The sequence below is a fragment of the Colius striatus genome, chromosome 5 (assembly GCF_028858725.1).
Source record: "Colius striatus isolate bColStr4 chromosome 5, bColStr4.1.hap1, whole genome shotgun sequence".
Lineage (NCBI taxonomy): Eukaryota > Metazoa > Chordata > Aves > Coliiformes > Coliidae > Colius > Colius striatus.
In genome coordinates this window covers 14,007,426-14,024,935 of record NC_084763.1, presented here as the reverse complement: position 1 = coordinate 14,024,935, position 17,510 = coordinate 14,007,426, and the positions used below count along the sequence as shown (strand labels likewise).

At 39.9% G+C, this 17,510-nt stretch overlaps 1 protein-coding gene across 1 annotated transcript in view; it reads left to right on the top strand.

Moving 5' to 3' along the window:
- COL6A6 (collagen type VI alpha 6 chain) overlaps positions 1 to 17,510 on the top strand; it is a 62,643-nt gene that overhangs the window by 4,391 nt on the left and 40,742 nt on the right. The window contains exons 2-6 of the mRNA XM_061996912.1: positions 8,455 to 9,069; positions 10,108 to 10,668; positions 11,909 to 12,469; positions 15,263 to 15,838; positions 16,649 to 17,215. Of these exons, the coding sequence (XP_061852896.1) occupies positions 8,455 to 9,069; positions 10,108 to 10,668; positions 11,909 to 12,469; positions 15,263 to 15,838; positions 16,649 to 17,215 (2,880 nt within the window). The remainder of the gene's footprint in view (positions 1 to 8,454; positions 9,070 to 10,107; positions 10,669 to 11,908; positions 12,470 to 15,262; positions 15,839 to 16,648; positions 17,216 to 17,510) is intronic.

The following is a 17,510-nucleotide window of genomic DNA, read 5'->3' as shown; positions in this document are numbered from 1 at the left end:
CACCCAAAACCATTACCAGGGGGATGCGCAGTTAATTGCACACAACGTGTGGCAATCAGGGAGCCCTTTTCTCTTTGCCACAAAGACTCTCAATATGTTGCTACCTATTTAATGGAGGATTAAGCTAATTTGTTTTACTTAATGACTAACCCTGCATGTCCACAATGACACAAAATAGTCCTGTGTCATTTTAGGGCACTCTCCCATAACATATTCAAGGACAAGAAATCATGACTGAACAAGGTAGTGTCATCCAAAGGCTTCTAGGAATCAACTACTCAGAGCTCTAAAGCAAACTGAGAGCTTTGGAGGGAGCTGTCTTGGATTTCAAAATTATGAAGATACTTTGTTGTGCCAAGTAGCACAACACATGTATGTATGCATGTAAGCTCTAGACACGAACTTTCCCAACAAACCCAGCTCTTGGCTGCTCCAGAGTTCCTCTACTGGCTCCAATCAGGTTGCATGAGTGAATCCAGCTGGAAACATGCTTCAGACAGCAATTATATGTTCTGGTATCGAGCCACTGTCATAAAGGTTACATGAGGATTTCTTGTTAAGTAAAACCATTTCATAATAACCAGAAAAACATTTACATTACTTGTTCCTCTTTACTCATGAAGTGCGCTGTGTATCTTGCCAAAAGCAACCAGTTTCAGCAGAGTTTTCTCTAACTCTGAACAGGGAACACAGCTGGACACATCATGGTTTATTGATGCATGGCAAGCCAAACTCAAAGAGCCCAGCTGAGGGACATGACTGACTCCATACTGAGAATTCCTGCTAAGAAGGCTGGTTTCCCTATGATTCCTCTCTGTGCTTAGTAGCTTTGTCTTCCAGTGGAAGGGCTGTGGTGCCCTGGACAAGCCCCGCTGTCTGCTTCCACCTTTGCAACGGCCAGCATAAAAGTTCCATTAGTATGAATAAATTGTTGTATAATGATTGAGACACCTTACCCTTTGTATTGCTGAGGGCCTGCTATTTGCACACCTGTGGGCAGCAGTACTAACTGGGAGATCACCGCCCCTTCTTTGCTGTCTTATTGCTAGCTCTAAACTGTGTCTAAGAGAAGATAATCTCTGTTTCATTTGAGAAATACAGTGTTTGATCGTGAAAAACAGGGACTGATTGATGTCTTTTATGGATTAAAACATTTTAGGTAGAAGCTGTGTTCTACTTATTTCCAGATATTTATTGCAATCCTGTACAAATGGCTGACAACACGTGAATAACTGCTTAACTTTAATTTTCAGCAAGGGAAGGCAAAGGTTTACTGTAACTGTGATGTGGAAAAAAAAAATCAAGTGGAAAATCTAGGAGAATCTAAGGGGGAAATAACATATGATTCCCCAGATGATTAGGGTTTTTTTGTTAATTTAAACCACAGCTTTAACTTTGGAAAGATTCTCTTTTCTTTATACTTTCAGTAACAAGAAGCCTCTGAGTCTTTGGAGTTGCCACAGAATTCCCAAGGCAAGGCAGCTACAGCCCCAAGAAAGGGATGTATCTCAAGAAAGGATATTTCTGAAGGGCCATCTGCCAACTCTCTAGATGATTACTACTGAAGTGCAGGACTGCCAGCACTGGCAAAGAAGGTATTCTAGTAGTGAAAGAACATGTTGCAATTATCCTGTCCCTGCTCTGTTCCTGTCTCCCTGGATCAGACGTGCCTAACCTACTCCCAGTGTATGTGATGGTGTTCAGTAGACTCGACTTAGATTAGCAGAACCTGAGCTGAAGAAACAAAATGCTTGGCTGTAACCTTGCTGGAATTTCAAAAGAACTACTGGCCTTACACTCAGCAATACAGCATTGCTGTAGTTTACACTAGAGTTTGTCTAAAGCTTGCCAGTTCAGAGCAGAGTTTCCTAACCAAGCAATGGTGAAGGGAACCATTACCAGCAAATGCTGTTATATCAGAATTTATTGTTGATAAGGACTCCCAAAATAGCTTTAAAATGCATTGGAAAAACAAGTGTGAGCATAGTTAATCCAAGAAGACTAAATCATGGCTACAAATTTTTCCAGATATCTTTTTTTTCCCATCCATATCATTCCTGGCCTGTTCAGGCTCAGCTTTGACTGGTAGGTGTAAATCACCTGACAGACCTTACTGGAGGCCTATGTTATTATGGAAGAGGTGTCAGCAAGCGAGGCAGAAACTCGTAGCACCTGATTGCCCTGTCCCAAAGCCTGTAGTCTGTGTCAGACTGACTCATTCAGCAGAGGTGGAACGGAGCCAGCTTTCTTTGCAGGCATCTCATTAGAGACCTGTGCTATTAACCTTCACACACACACACACAAAAAGCCTAAAACACTCCTGTGAGTTTGAAAGGAGCTGGAGTAGGTCATGTGAAGGCTGAACATAACTGTGGGAGAAAGACATCTTCTCCATAAGTACCTCAGAGAATATTTCCATGCTTTTCTCTTTGTGAGGCAAGATCTATGGGTGAACTTGCAGTTTGTTCACTCTTACTCTGACTGCCCCTGGATCCAGAAAGTATTTCAGAAGTCTGTTGAATCAAGGCTTTAATTTACTATAAAATTCTTATAATGATGAAATTTTCCTTTTAAATCAATGAAGATAAATAACTATTTAGTGCTGCCAGGCCCACCTTTCTGTGCAATTATCTTAAAAAAGATTTTCTGTGCCCTACAATATCATCTACTAGCAACCCGCAGTGGAAATTGCATGAAAAAATTTTACAGTTGCCTAAAAATATTTTCATATAGCCATAAAGGTTCCAGATAGGTTTATAAGGCTTTGTGTAGATTTTCTTCTTGCAGCAACTACCTTTAGGCTTAAAATCAACAGGTTTCTTTATGTTATGTAGACACAGAGCAATTGCAAGTTTTGCATAACTGTCTGTCATCTGTATGTTAAATCTGGGTTTTAAATTCCAAGAAGTCAGTGTGATATTGTATTGAATTTCATACTGAATTGAATGTATTGAATTTTGAAAAGTGAAACGATGAAAGTGGAGCGGGATAGCAAGGTCTGAAATGTCATGGTATTGACGAGTCATTCACAGCTCGTGAATCTCTGTAGCAGCCCTTTTATTTTCCCTGATATAGTCCAATGAGTCTGTGCCAGTGCCCCATCCCCAACCAGTTTGATCAAGACGTGAAAAATGGTGACTGGCAGTGTTAAGATGTCAGTCCCCACTAGTGAAGAGAGCATCAGCGATGTCGTGGTTTGGCCCAGCTAGCACAGCAGCACCACGACAATCTCTCGCTCGGTGCCCCCATTCACCCCCACCCTCATTAGGATCGTGGAAGCCCCAGCGAAATGGGAGTAAAAAGATAAGCAAGGTTGTTGTGGATTGGGACAAGGGCAGGGGGAGCTCGCTGCCAACTATGATTCTGGGCAAAACAGACTCCAGTACTCAACTTAGAGAGGAAAGTAGGAAAGTTTATTCTACAAGAAACAGAACGGAATAAAAGCAAAAAGGGAGTAGGATGATGAGAAAATGACAACCAGCACTTTAAGATCTCCCTCCCTCATCCCTCCTTTCTTCCTGGGCCCAGCTCACTGCTCCCAATATCTCTACCACCTCCCCCCACAACGGCTCAGGGGGCAGGGAATGGGGGATGTGGTCAGTCTCTCACTTTGAAGACCCTGAAGGAGCTGATGAATACTGCCTTACTGCTATGAGTGTACAGGGCTGAGGGATGCCTCGAATGACTGCACTGCCAAAATCCAAAAAGTCAGATGTCATGAAGGAGCCAGATGTGAATTCCAGAGCTGCTGCTGCTGATGTCTGAAGCAACTTAGTCCTGAAAGTCAGCTTGGCAACCAGTCCAGAGAAAAAAGAGTGGGAGATGAAGAAGGGAAAAGGGAAAGGAGGGGGGGGAAGACAAGAAATATGTATTTTTTCGAGGCTTCCAAACCACCATAATCTATTAATACTATTGTGGGAGGATTTTGCAAGTCAAATTAATTGAAACCCTATAAAAGGACTCTATATCAATATCCATAAGCTGTTTAGTGACCTTTAGGATCTGAAATGGTCCATTCAGACACTTTTCCCTTTGTCTGGTAAGTGTTATAAACTGTCTTTCCTGCTCCTCAGAAAAGATTTTCTTTAAAAACACGGTAATAACAAAAAATTTCTCGGGGTGAGAAATTAGTCTCTTTGTATTAATTTGCTAGTACGTGACTCTGCAAAAGCTTTGATTTGAGTTTCTGAAATTACTACTGATTTTTCCTAAAAGCTATTGGACCTATTGTTTTGACTTTGATTTTTATTCTTCCCTCTCTTTCTCCCTCTGTACTCTGCATATATATTAATGTTTAATTGTGAACATGTACACACATAAGCTAACACTATACACTCGGGATTTTAAAAGAGTAGTGACTTAGGCAAAGTAAATGAAGTCTTTCAAATTGTGTCTGTTGTACAGACTGATGTAGTTATGAATGAATGGTGGTAAAATCTTACAGAGCTCCAACACTTAAAAAGAGTGACATTATTATAGGAGATGAATGATATCCACTGGTATTAATCATGTTTGCTTGACAGTCTAACCAAGATGAAAATTCTGGGTGATCCTTTTCTTGAACATTTAAATATTTAAAATGTAACTGAAAGCTAATTCAATTAGGTTTGATAAATAGGAAATAGGTCTGTGGGTGAGAGGAATAAGGAATAGGCTATGTAATGACAATACATGAAATCCAGTATCACTTTCCTGGACACTTGACTGAAAAAAATGTAGAAGAGCAAATATAACTGTAGTAATGAACAATGAACTTCTGACTTACAAATCTTATTATAATATAGCAAGAACCTGGAAAAAATACCACTTCCAAAGGCACTGTAATTGCAGACATATGTTGTATAGGTTATCTTTTGCTAGTGGTATCCTGAACATACCTCAGAGACTTGTGCTGTCTTGTGGCTGATAGAGCTTCACAAAGATTTGGCTCCTGGTTATTAGGGGCTTTTAAACTTCTTGCTAAGATCTTTTAGAAAAAAAATAGAACATCCCCTAGCTTCCTTGCCCCTCTGGAGGAGTTGCTCACACCAGTCCGGGCCAGTGGATCTGGCCCTGCAGAGGCACAGGGCAGCATGGGCACAGTGCTTCTCTGTTATGAGAAGAATTCTGAATGCAGCAGCAGAGCTCCCTGAAATTCCTTGGGCAAAAACTATGGAGAACTTCAGCACAGAAACAGAGTATCACTTACTGTTCCTACAGTGACTTAGGGCTGACTAACTTATTTTATTGCACTCCTTCCAGGAAGAATCTGCTGTCTTTCCAAATTATGCCAATTGTTTCCTAATACTTCATATAGATAAATATGTGTGTTTATAGATGCATGTTTAGTAAATAACATACTAATCATCCTCAAATTAAATATGTTGCTGCAACAAGGATTCTGCCATCAGTAGACACATATGAACTGAATCATCTTCTTTTTACCTGTCCTGCATGATATAAAGGATGAAAGAATAGGTTAGAAATGAAAAGCAGCACTCTAAAATACAGTCTGAACCTCATGATTTCTAAACCTTGGGAACATGCGTGTGCCTTCACCCTTCTTTGGGCTTATTCTTATTCTTAAGAATAACCCTTAAGAAACAAACCTCCCTTTGTTCATGTAAGTTTCCCTTGTACCTAAAAACATTGCTCAGTAATATGGAATTGCTCCTTCAAGGAGCTTTTAAAAGAACATTAGAATTAACACAATTTCTGTGTCCATTCAGAGAGCCAGGCATCCATAAATTATTCACACCTTTTAGCCATTTGTGCACACTTAATTTGAAGTTTTACAGTAGCATCAAGTACTTTGATTGTTACCTTAATTTACAGAGGATTAAAAAAACGAAGGTATTCCTAATAATTTTGTGTTTGGTCTGCCGTGCTTGAGAGAAGAATTTCAATTCAGATATTAGATATTTATTATTTTTGGTGAAATAGAGGGAACATTTAAGACTTCTTAGATAGAATGAAAACAAATTAAACCAATGACAGTTTATGCTCATCATTTCAGCTATTACTTCTATGGAGGTTAATGGAGAATCACTGGAATTTTGCCACATGAAATAGCTGTAAAAATCTAGAATAGCAAGTTATATGAACACAATATCACATTTCAGCCATCTGAAGTGGCAGCAGAGGTTTCCTACAGAGCCACCTGCCAAAATTTTCAGCAGAGGGCACCTGACGATAACCGTTTTCCTTTGATACTGGGCAAGGACTTCTCCCAATCATGTTAGAGATTGTCAACATCAGGTTTTCCTCCTTAAAAGACAGGGATTGAGAGCTAGCTCTTCTGCACTGTCCTGCAAGAGAGTGTACTTTATCAATGCTGTCAGAAAAATGGGGAAATGTGGCTCCCCAGGAATATTTAGGGGAAAGTATCAAATTACTTAAAGCAGCACCACAAATCCCTGGTGATGAGGCTAGTCCAAGGCTGAGCTGGGCAGTCACATCCTAGGCTGGCGTGCAGCTGAGGAAGGTGCTGGGCTGCTGCATGCCTGCAGTTGTAATGCAGGGGTGGACTGAGGGTGAGGGACCAACCTGCAGTGCAGCTCCCAGATGCAAAGGGCAGAGGATTCAGATGTGGCTTCTCCAGGACCTTTCTTTCCCAACTCTTCCTTCACAGATGAGTAGTTTTCTCAGGAGCCTGACCTAGTCTACATTGCTGCTGGCACCAGCTCTGGCTCCAAGTGCAGGCAGCTGTGAGTGCAATATTTGCATAAAGCAGGATGTTCACAAGCATGAAGAGATCATAGCCAGCAACTGGGGCGTGATATTTACAGGATGATTTACTTAAGATTCCCTATGAAAGACTAGAAATTATTTCTGTTAATTACATTTGTTTTTAAAAGCCTGGTAGCTGGCAACCGAACAGGAATGCAGAGGCTTCATTTTACAGAGAGGGTCAGGAGTGACTGATCGCTTACAGAGACATGTCATTTTCCATGCAGAGCTGGAAGCACAACACAACCTACATAGAAATATCCTTTGTCTGGCATAGATTTACTCCTGCAGCTCTTCAAATTCAATGCAGTGCAAATAGGAAAGCTCACTGTTAAATAGAACTATTCCTCCTCCTTTTGTACTGGCTATCAAGAGCAGGGGTAACATTTAGGAGAGTGATGACTCTTTTGTTAGTTTATTTCCATGAATTTTCAACATCTACATGCTGTTAGCCAGTGGATACTGAATAGCAGCTAAAATAAGTTCACACAAATGAAGCCTTGGAGTGCAGTCCTGCTCGCACTAAAATCAGCAGAAGTTGGATCATTGCTCAATATTGTGTAAAAAGCTTCTCACAACAGGTTATTTTAGAAAACAAAATTAAAACCTTTCACGGAAACTCGTAGTATTTCAATGTCCAACACCTGGCCATTCGCATTCCTTAAGGGCTAACAGCTGTTCAAATGACACTTTTCTTTGGAAATAATAATTGCCATTTCATTCACAGATGATAAGTGCCTTCCACTTTCTCTCAAATTAAAAAAAAATTTGAAGCAGAATGCATCAGTAGAGCTGGCCTTCTCTGACACACATGTATGGTGAAAAGCTGGTTTCTTCAACTTTCTCACTGTGGCCATTCTTTTTGCCTCCCTCACAGAGGATGCTCAGAGGACCCTGCCTTGAAATGAAGATACTACTGGCTTTACTCTTCATCCTCATTGAGACACACACAACTGTTCCCCAGAACATTGGTATTTTATTATCTTTGTTTCTAGTGCGTTTAATAATTAAGAATTTTACATGCATAGGTGTATGAGAGGCACTTGTATTCTGATACTCAAAGGAATGGAGACTTAATCACCTGGTTTTTATTTTTACTCATTGGTGGTTGATACTACTAGTATCTGTTAATGAAATACAACTCTTTATGAAGCTATGGACCTTCCACAAATAGTAAATTAATGAATAGTCTTTGATGACCTCTGGCAAGTGTGAATTGAAGAAATTATATTGGACTCTTCATTATCAAATCCTTAATCGTACAGCTGAAAAACCACTTTCCACACAGGATTAAAAATAGCTTTGTGTGTTGGGATTTTTATTTTATATAATACTTCAGATAAATGATTAAAAAAAAAGAATCAAAACCCTGTACTTGAAGACTTTTAGGATGCATAGTCCAACCAATATTCTAACAGATGTATCTTCTGGATTAATACACTATGAAAGAGTTGAAGTTATGAGTATATGCTTCATCGAAAAACCTTAAACACTTCTGCTATTATATCTCCTAGCTCTATAATCTCTTCATCATTTATTTTAACTTAAAATCAGGTTATATCAACTTGTTTTGGTAGTTGGTTATGTTTGGCTAAAAACCATTTTTTTGCAACTTGTTTTACTTTAAAATAAAGCAGAAAACTTTGTCGTAGGAAAAAAACACACAACCCATAGCTAGTTAATTCTAGAAACAACATAGAAAATAACCACTGACATTGCTTCGTTCTCATCCTTTTTCCACTTCAGTATGCGATGGAGACTTGGTTGCTGACATTGTGTTCATAGTTGATCGTGGTGCTTCAGAGTCCAAGTTTGAAGAATTAAAAGAATTCCTACGAAACCTAACATCCTCATTTGATGTGCAGGAGAAATGCATAAGAATTGGCCTGTTGATGTACACTGATGGACAAGAAGAGGTGTCTCGTCTCAACACAGACACAAACAAAGCTGAAATTCTGCAGGTGATACAAGAACTTTCTGCTGGATCAGGAAGGGCCAACACTGGTGCAGCTATTAATGTCACAAGGCTAAGACTCTTCCGTGAAAGTTCTGGGAGCAGAAAGAAGCAAGGGGTAGAGCAAATAGCTGTTGTGGTTACCCACAGACCCTCTCTCGACAATGTGAGTAATGTTGCTACTCTTCTGCGGAGAAGTGGTGTGACAGTGTTTGCCATAGGTATTGAAGAAGCTTCTCATGAACAGCTGGCCCAAATAGCTTCTTATCCTCAAGAGCAGTATGTTACTAAGCTCAAGGCATTTTCTCATCTGCAAAAACAGAATACAATTTTTCAAAAGAAGATCCTGAATCAAATACAGAACAAGCTGTATGTCCTCTCTGAAAGAAGAGAAATGCTCAAAACAGGTAAAACTTTCCAAATAACTTTGGCTTCCAGGTTAAGGGATTATCAGTTTGAACCCTTAAAGAAGAGGAATTTATGTTTCAAATTGAATGTAGATTCACAGTTTACTCATCAGCATACTGCTAATGTTCAATAGTATTAAATGACTGTTTGTTTGTACCATTATTTAATAGGAAGGACTAATTCTGGCAGAAACGGTATCTGTTCCTGTTAGAGAGTAAGTTAAAAACCTACTAAGGCACCTGCAGAGCTTATTCTATTGGAATATGCTACATCTGAATGAGATTTCCCTAGGAATGTTAACCTTCCAGTCAGTCTACCCCTTATTTTGATCAAACCTAGAAAACAGATGAGTATGTGTACATCATGAGTTTTCTAGCAGATGTCAAGCCATCAGAGTGCATGTCCCAACAAAGTTAAGTACATCATGAGTTTTCTAGCAGATGTCAAGCCATCAGAGTGCATGTCCCAACAAAGTTAAGTAGCTTAAGTTTTCAGACTGGTCTAGAAGTAGGAATAGTGATAGAATAGCATTAGATATTTTAGTAAAAATTACCAGTAGATTTATGCCTAAGAACACTAAAAGTCATTGGCTTCCTGCTGTGGACCATCAGAATATAAAGTGTACTGCTGCTAGTCTGTGGAACCTTATTAAACAGTAAAACCGATCATATTGATTAAATGTTGAACATGGCTATGAAATGCTGCATGATGAATTCTGATGGTTGATGTAAGTTGTATTTGGAAGTCTGGGAATTGCTGAAGTTATTTGCTTAAAAGCATTTCAGGTGTGTTTGAAAACTCCAAGCTATCACTTTTGTTTTCTGTGGAGAAAGCAGTCATATAGCCATGGATAAGTAGTGTTTGGTTTCTTGCTGCCATCCCTAAGACATGTAGCGGATTAAGTTTGCCAATTTTTTGTTACCAGATTGAGAGTTCATCCATGTATTAGTTTATTATGTCTTACAAAAGGAGTGGAGATAAATAATCTGTCCACGTGCACAACGGTGATGTAACGGAGACTTTCTCGTTCCATGTAGGATGCCTGGACACAGAAGCAGCTGATATTTATTTCCTCATTGATGGTTCATCAAGTGTCTCCTACTCAGATTTTGATGATATGAAGAATTTTTTGAACAAAATGGTTGGGATGTTTAACATAGGAGTGAATAAAGTTCGATTTGGACTTGTGCAGTACTCACATTTCAATGAACTGGAGTTTAAACTTAGTAAATACAATTCAGCAAGTAATTTGATAAAAGCTATCGAAAATCTTCGACAAATAGGTGGAGATACCTATACAGGGGAAGCTCTAGCTTATATGAAGCTATTGTTTGAAGAGGCCAGGAGGCAACGAAGTGTTACAGTGCCTTGCCATCTAGTTGTTCTTACAGATGGGAAGTCACATGACAGTGTGAAAGAAGCAGCCATGAAACTCAGAGAAGACCAGATTAACATTTATGCCATTGGTGTAAGGGAAGCTAACAGAACTCAGCTTTACGAGATTGCAGGAATGAAAAACAGAGCCTTCTTTATACATTCTTTTGACTTGCTGAAAGATATTAAAAATGCTGTTGTCCGAGAAATCTGTACCGTAGAAGGTAAGAAAATGCTTTCACTTTGTCCTTATAGAACAGAAAATAAACATATTTCTTTTGATTTGATAGAGAAATTATTTCATGAATAATGGAAGATACCATTGTCTCTAGCTTGGACAATTTCACTGACAATCAGCTTAAGTTTTCAGAGGATGATGGTGATTTTTATGTAGCTTAAGTGTTTGACAATACCATGAAAAAGTCTTATTTCCAGAAAATACTAAACATCTGTTGCCTCTATATTACAGACTTTATTCTCTGGTTGCCCAGAGAAGTTGTGGAGGCCTCATCTTTGCAAGTGTTCAGGGTCAAGTTGCTCGGGACTTTGAGCAACCCATGACAAATAGTTTGACTAGATGATCTTTAAAGGTCTCTTCCAGCCCAAACCATTCTATGATTCCATGACTCTGTGAAACTGAGCTACCAATGTCAAAGGCGCACAAACTCATGCGTCACTGTAGAAAAACTAGGTCTGTGAATCTATCTAATTTTTAACATCTCTTTCTTAAAGCTAGCTATGGAACCTGCTGTTTTCCTTGTCTTAACCAGCGCAACCTCTTTTACCAGATGTAGATAGGCACAGCATGTCCCTCAAATAGGATTGTGGAATTGAGATGTGCTGAAATCAAAATAAGACAGTTTTGCAATTTCAAGTAATGCTATTGAAACAAGTATTTGCTGAATGTTAGCTTTTTGGCCAACATTCACCAGGAAACAAGCAAAAGTTATGTCACACTAATACCTTCACCCCTGGTTTATTTCTTAGAACCTTATAATGTATTAATGAAAAAGTTTGCTTAACTGTGACCCACCAGTGTGCAGGCTGTCCATTCCCACCTATCATTTAGCTCACCTTTTTCTGTAAAGCAAGTTGCTGTTTCCTACCTTACTGACATGAAGAGCGAATTTTCAGGTTTCTCAGGCTCCAAAACTTGACCAGCAACAGGCTTAGGTTTTTATTTTAGAAATTCCTTGTTGATCTTAAGATGCTACTTCAGTTGCTTGGCTGTGATTGAATTGCAACTGATGGAGCTGTTAATGCCCGTGTTCAGATATGGGGGGTATTTTAGTTGCAGTCATAACTTATCAATGAACTAATAAAAATCTAGCGTTTGAAAAGGCTTATGCTGATTTTTTTCCCTTTGTTTTCTGTTTCTGATGTTATTGTCTGCTTTAACTTGTTTGTTTTTTCTCACAAAAATGAAAAAACCCTTAAGCTTAAAGTTCTTTCTTTCCTTGACAGCCTGCAAACAGATGAAAGCTGATGTCGTGTTTCTAGTAGACAGTTCTAAAAGTATTGGAAAGGAGGATTTTCAGAAAATGAAAAACTTCATGAGACAGCTGGTGAACAGAACAGATGTTGGTGCAGACAGAGTGCAGATTGGCGTTGTCCAGTTCAGCCGTGAACCAAAGGAAGAGTTCAAGCTGAACACCTACTCCACCAAAAGAGACATCCTCGATGCTATTGATACCATATCTCCCCTTCAACACACCACACGGACAGGAGCAGCGCTGAAGTTCATGCTTCAGTACCTTCATGCTGGTAGTGGTTCACGTCACGCAGTTAAGAAGGTGGTTGTCCTGATCACAGATGGAAAATCACAAGATGAAGTGAAAGGCCCTGCCACAGTGCTCCGAGATAACGGCATTATCATCTACTCCGTTGGAATTTTTAATGCAAACAAAACGCAGCTTGAAGAGATTAGTGGGAAGCGTGAGATGGTGTTCTATGTTGAAAATTTTGATATTCTAAGCCAGATAGAAAGCGACCTTGTTTTTGACATTTGCAGTAGTCCTTATGACAGTAAGTATAGTTGCTTTCAGTACTTTGTTAGTGTGTGAGGAATCACAGAGGTTTTGTTCTGAACTTGTTTTAAGCAAGTGTCACAGTCACAGAGCTGGCTGCCTCTCTATCCTCTGTTCTTCTCTGCTTCCTACTGCTCTGTCTCTGCAGGGGCACTCTGCAGATCTCCTAGGATACCACTGGGTTACAGGGCTCTGACCACTCTCTGCTCACACCCGGAAGGTCTAGATGAGCAAGGATGACTCTGATTCTTTCCCTTGACTGTGTGCAGTGTGGAAAAGTATGGGTCTTTACATAGAGTGAATAAAGCTTCACTCCCTCCCTCCATTAAATCTTATCACCTCGTTATGTATGCCTTTCAGCTTCTATTTCTGTGGGCTCCACACAGGGGCAAGAAAGGTAACTCAGTCTTGTTTTTTTCTGATGAGCGATGTTGGAAGGGCTCACACTGTTGCTGAATGCATTTCTCTGGGGGCAGAGGCAACCAGGGTGGAATGAGTGCAAGACTACATTTCTAATCAGACTTAAAATTTCTTACTCTTCTGTGTTCCCAGAATGTTGCCCTTCCTGGACAAAAACAATTAAGAGTTCAAGCTGTTCTGTTTATATTTTTTTCATTCACTATGAGAATTAAATGAATGCAATCATACTAAACCACCCTGGCAGGCAAACTTATACAGTATAATTTTACAGTCCTGTCTGACTAAGTGAACTGGATTGCTTTTCTCTTGGAATGATACCCTTAGCTGAGGGTGTAAATGAGCAAAGCAGCAAAGGCTGCAAAAGGAAGTAGTGGATATCCTGCTGCTGTGGGCTCTCGTGGGTGTCAGCCACGCTTGCAAACATGAGATAGGATTTAAAAAACCACTGGAGCAGCAGGTATGATTGTCTGACTTGGTTACAGTAAGGTATACTATATTGCTGTGACACTGCAAAACACTTTAAAGAGTATGTACTTTTTTATTTCTGCTGTATAAAGATATACAGTTCAAAGTTGCTGCTTCAGTTGGGGAAGTTGCACTTCTTTTAAAAAGGTGATGTTAGCTGCTGAGTTCAGTATCCAGTTTCTGAAATTTCAAAACTCCTGTTCTTCACCTAGTGCTCAGGGACTGGAGGCAGCAGAGAGAGATGGGACAAGAGCAAAGCATAAAGCATGCAAAGGTGATTTATTCAGAGTCCTAAGAGGTCCAATCAGTGTTCAGATGTATGACTATGAGTTACTGCAATATAGGACTTTTAGCTAAGGGAGTGGTGGGTAAGTACTACTGCAATTAGACAAGATGCTAAGGATCATCTTTTCTTCTCAGCAGTTTTGGAAAAGGAATAAGTAACTTGTATTGTGAGAATGATCAGGTATAAACAGGGAAGCCTGAAATATATGAAGACGTAGCCAGGTGGACAGATGGTGGTAGTGCAGTGGATGTGGTTTATCTTGATTTTAGTAAAGCATTTGCCACCATCTCCCACAGCATCCTGGCAACAAAACTGAGAATGATCAGGTAGTGATGATCAGGTAGTGAGGTGGATTGTGAACTGGTTGAAGGGAAGAAGACAGAGAGTGATGATCAATGGGGCAGGGTCTAGTTGGAGGCCTATATCTAGTGGAGTCCCTCAGGGGCCAGTGCTGGGACCAGTTCATTAATGACCTTGCTGAGGGAACAGAGGCACTGTCAGCAAGTTTGCTAATGATACTAAACTGGAGGAAGAGGTTGACACCCCAGCAGGCTGTGCTGCCATTCAACGAGACCTGGACAGGCTGGAGAGTTGGGTGGGGAGAAATCCAATGAAATTCAACAAGGGCCAGTGTAGGATCTTGCATCTGGGAAAGAATCACCCCATGTACCAGCACAGGTTGGGAAATGAACTTTTAGAGAGTAATGTAGGGGAAAGGGACCTGGGGGTGCTGGTGGGCAGGAGGATGAGCATGAACCAGCAATGTGCCCTCATGGCCAAGAAGGCCAATGGCATCCTGGGGTGGATTAGAAGGGCTGTGGGCAGTAGGTTGAGAGAGGTTCTCCTCTGCCCTGATTGGGTAGAGTTGGACTATATGATCTTTTAACGTCCCTTCCAACCTTTAAGATTCTGTGATTCTGCGATATGAGTCCCCAGCTATCATCTGTGCTGCTCCATATGTCTGCAACTGAGTGAACGCTGTCCTTCAGAGGGAGCAAACCATTCTTCCTCCAGGAAGTAAAGTGGAGGCAAGGTGTTAGCCCAGCTCCTCAAAGCAGTAATTTACAATATAGAGACTGTAAGAGGCAAACCTACTGCTATGTTTAATTCAGACACAAAATAAACTCTGGGACTTTTTTCTCTTAGTGTTAAGTATAAACTGACAAAATATGCTGTATGAAAGAGGAGGGGAAGTTTCAGTTAATATTCATATCCTATGGAAGGATAGCTTTAGATATTGTGAGATAATAGAAATATTTTCTTGGTATCATCTGCAATATGCCATTTTCTGTACTGTAAGTACAGAAAATAAGTTCTATAAGTTCTGTACTGTGGTGTCCAGAGCAAAAGGATGGCATTTTTGGTAACTAAGAAAACATGCAGTTTTGTCTAACACTGCTCTGATTACTGGAATCACGAAGTTGCCATGGAACAGTCTCAGAAGCAACAAGAATCTGTCATATGTACAGCTTATTGATAGTAACAATTCTCTGTGCACTACTCAGTTAGCAAAGTTATATAGACACATAAAACTCTGAGAAATGGACTGGAGTTATAATAATCAGTAAGATTCTGCATAATTTTACACATGAAATCTTCACTTTTCTTAATCTTTTACAGAATGTAGAAGAGTGGAACGTTTAGACATTGTGTTTGTTATGGACAGCTCTGGAAGCATAAGCCCCACACAGTACCAGGCCATGAAAGACTTCATGATTGCTCTGGTGAACAAATCTGATGTCGGCCCTGATGGAGTTCAGTTTGGAGCACTAAAATATTCTGATGAACCGGTAGTGCTCTTCTACCTCAATAAGTATACTAGAAAACTGGACATTGCTGAGGCTATCCAGAGAGATGACCCTCTAGGACAAGGAACTTACACAGCACAGGCACTGGTCCATTCAGAAATGTTCTTCACTGAAAAGCATGGCAGCCGCAAGAGCAAAGGAGTTCCCCAAGTGCTGATAGTGATAACTGATGGGGAGTCCCATGACAGAGACAAGCTGGGTGATGTGTCCCACAGCTTAAGGAGCAAAGGAATTGTCATCTACGCAATTGGAGTAGAAGGAGCAATTCGAACTGAGCTTCTGACAATGGCTGGATCAGAGGACAAATGTTTCTATGTGGATAACTTTGAAGGACTTCAGAACTTAACTCCAAATATTACAGACGATATATGTGATATTTCAGTGTCGGGTAAGTGTATATTCACTATTGGTTATCGTGTTCAACTTCCTCTTCCCTTACATCTGTGTTTGAAGGAAAGTCTTGCAAAGGCATCTATCAGATCCATACAGATAACATAATGTGTTCTGGTTAACATGCTTTAAATTACAGTCATCTCTGTTTGCTTATTCAGTTCTTGTGATGCTTACTCTTTCCTACCTTCTACTTCTACCATCTTTCTGAATAGAAATAGCTACAGCTACTGTGCTTTTTTGGAAGTTGGTCTTTTGAGGTTGTGGTAAGCATACTGAGAGCAATTTATTCTCAAACAAGGGAGAGACCTCATCTATAAATCTTAAAGAGTCTCAATGGTTATACACATATAGGATGGGATTTATCTTACTTAGCTTTAGGTGTTTACAACTATCATGACTAGCCACAGTAATTTCCTTTTCTAAGCAGTGTGGTGAGAAATAGGTGGTTTTGGTGTGTGAGTCACTTGACCTCTTTAAGCATTTGCATGAGGCTGAGATGCAGTGAGCCCTTGTCCCCTGGACATTTGGTTAGGCAACTGTTAAGTGCACAGTAGGTAAGACAGAAATGTGTCTATGATTACCCTGCAACGTGTGTGCTTACAGAAGTGTGTTTTGTGTTCTGAGACTAGACATCTAGATTTCTGTATACATGTCACATTTTACATGCTTCATTTTCTTCTTGTACATCTGTTTGTTGGGTTTTTTTGTCAATATGACTAATGGATGTGAGAGGCAGAAGCAGCATTACTAGTGACAGACTCAGAACTGCGTACTTTAATAATGTATTTTCCTTTATCTTCTACAGAGTGTCCAAAGAAAGCAGATGTTGTTGTCCTGATGGATGGTTCCAGAAACATAGATGAAGAAAACTTCAGATTAATGATGGACTTTATGACCAATGTAATCATCTCCGGTCTTATTGCTAAAAATACAAAAATTGGCTTTGCACTGTATAGCGATGTCTACAAAGAAGAGTTCAACCTAAGCATTTTCCAGAGCAGATCAGAACTAGAATTTAAAATTCAAAACATCAAACAAATTCAAGGACACCAAAGTAATGTTGAAAATGCACTTGAGAAAGTGAAATTCAGCTTCCAACCAGAGAAGGGTAGCAGAATCCATGAAAATATCCAACAGATTTTACTGGTAATCATAACTGGACGAATGACTGGTAAAGCTGCAAGAGCAGCAGAAAGCCTGAGAAAAAAAGGTGTTGATATATATGCCATAGGTGTGGGGAACGTTGATCAGTCCCAACTAACACAGATAACTGGATCTTCAAGTAGGAAATACGTCGTTGATGATTTCTCTAAGTTGAAGACCATAAAAAAAAGACTGGTTGACGTTATTTGTGAGGATGATAATAGAAAAGGTAAACACCCCTAAACCAAACTACTCTGAGATCCCTGTGTGCTGCGTTTAAGTATGCTTCCCAGTTAGAGTGGTTCTTCAGAATACATTTGATTGGTCATCTGCAACATTCTGAGAACAGAATAGAAAATTCTTCTAACTCACAATCTCTCTAGAATTGTTGAAAGGAATGATCCAGATGTTTTAGCTTTCCTCCCTCCACAGAATAAAGGATATGAGCTGACAAACAAATAACCACCCATGTCAGTTTGTGTTGTGTTAGCTTCTCCCTTGATGCTCATGCAAATATTTTTCTT